Source organism: Etheostoma spectabile, chromosome 23 (genome assembly GCF_008692095.1).
Source record: "Etheostoma spectabile isolate EspeVRDwgs_2016 chromosome 23, UIUC_Espe_1.0, whole genome shotgun sequence".
NCBI lineage: Eukaryota > Metazoa > Chordata > Actinopteri > Perciformes > Percidae > Etheostoma > Etheostoma spectabile.
Window position 1 is genome coordinate 863,658 of NC_045755.1, and position 1,655 is coordinate 865,312.

The 1,655-nt window shown below is 43.7% G+C and overlaps 1 protein-coding gene across 1 annotated transcript in view; it reads right to left on the reverse strand.

Annotated features, from left to right (window-relative positions):
* Positions 1-285: 285 nt before the first annotated feature.
* Positions 286-1,655, reverse strand: part of pnpla3 (patatin-like phospholipase domain containing 3) — a 15,835-nt gene continuing 14,465 nt past the window's right edge. Inside the window, exon 9 of the mRNA XM_032505312.1 lies at positions 286-870. Within this exon, the coding sequence (XP_032361203.1) occupies positions 630-870 (241 nt within the window). The 3' untranslated portion in view covers positions 286-629. The remainder of the gene's footprint in view (positions 871-1,655) is intronic.

Sequence of the window (1,655 nt, forward strand, 5' to 3'; positions counted from 1 at the left end):
AGGAGCTCAGTGTGTCAAAGGAAGTCCCCCAGCTGTCTAAAACTATAACAGCATAACTAAGAGCTGGTGCAGGCAGACCTGAGACTTATAAAGGACATGTACTGACTGTGCAGGAAGTGTGAAGTACTTGAACTAAAACATTTAGAGATTGAAAAAAGCTTTTCATACAATAATTAACATTTGGAGTAAAGTGTAATATACAGCTATGCTCGTGTTACACGTAAATGGCCATTGAAATCTTATTACGGGTCCTTGAAAAGTCATGGAAAAGTGTTTGAAATGTTTTCCGTGAAAAATGTGTGGGAACCCGTGATTTAAGAAGCTGTACTGGAATGAGAAATGACTGCTACGTTTCAGTGTGTCTGAAACAAACAGGTAGGTAGGGCTGTAATGACACTGTGAAACTAGTCACATGTCTGCGCTGTGCATTAAAACAGATTATAAAACACGTCCATGAGCCTGAGTGAGTTATGACACCTGGAGTGTTCAGAGTCGGAGATGAATGTGTGTCTCCTTGAAACATTTGCGCACCATTGGTTCAATACTTAACCACTCCATCGATCCACTAGCTCCTCACAGAAAGTGAACATTTGATCAAATCATTGTCAAAGTTCTGGTCCTGAATCGTTTCACTGTGGTTCGGGGCTCTTGAGATCTTCCTGTGAGCCGACAAAGAAGCAGACTTGTTGCGGAGAGGAGGGGACGATGTGAGAATGCTTTTGGGACGAGGAGGAGGTAGATTTGGTGTACTCCCAGTAGTTGCCGGGAAGGTCTAGGGAGGAAAGAGCAGGCAGGTGGTCTCTCTGCATTGGTTTCTCACATTCTGTAGGTAGAGGCGGCGCACTCAAGCATTTCCTCAGGCCTGGCTCACTGTAAAGTGAATTACACAGATGTTTAAGAGTTTATTTCACAAAAAAACACATTCATGAATAGAAGCAAAATGCAATAAAGTTCAAAGGTCCTTTGTTACCAGAACTCCTGGGCTAACGAGAGCTCCGCACTTCATTTTCTTATTGTTTGGCTACAATGTTGTGCTGTGAAATGTATCATTTAACTGGCATAGGGTGGTTTAATTGGAAACAAATATGGAGACTATATGATCCATTTCTGTGTTTGCACACACCTCGCGCATGCAGAGTGGATCTCCGGGGAGCATACGCACCACTTACCCGCTGCTCTCGTGTCCGGTGTAGCCAGTTTAATTGATTATAGTGGAAGCGTAGTGTTGAAGCATCCGCTCCGCATATGTTATGCGTGCAATGTAGCCGACCCATACGTATGCTTCAAATGACCAAGGTTGTACAAACACATTGTCTGACTATATCAAAAAAAGGAGTCACTAATCTGTCCTTTTTCATGTGTATAACTGAATGCTTTGGAGGAGTAATGGTACGCTGCCTACATTCACGCGATCCATCACATCTTGACCCTTTATGGTCTTTTTTTTGTGCCCCTGCCGCAGGTTAGGGGTCGAGAATATTTATTTGGACATACTTCATCACTAAACCTGCCCTGGGGGCATGCATAAATCTACATGTGTCTATAGACTTCAGCAAGACAAAACAGCTGCCTGATCGTCCTCTGTAAAGATCATATGTAGACAGGCCAGAGGGCCACACACACACACACACACACACACACACACACACACACAC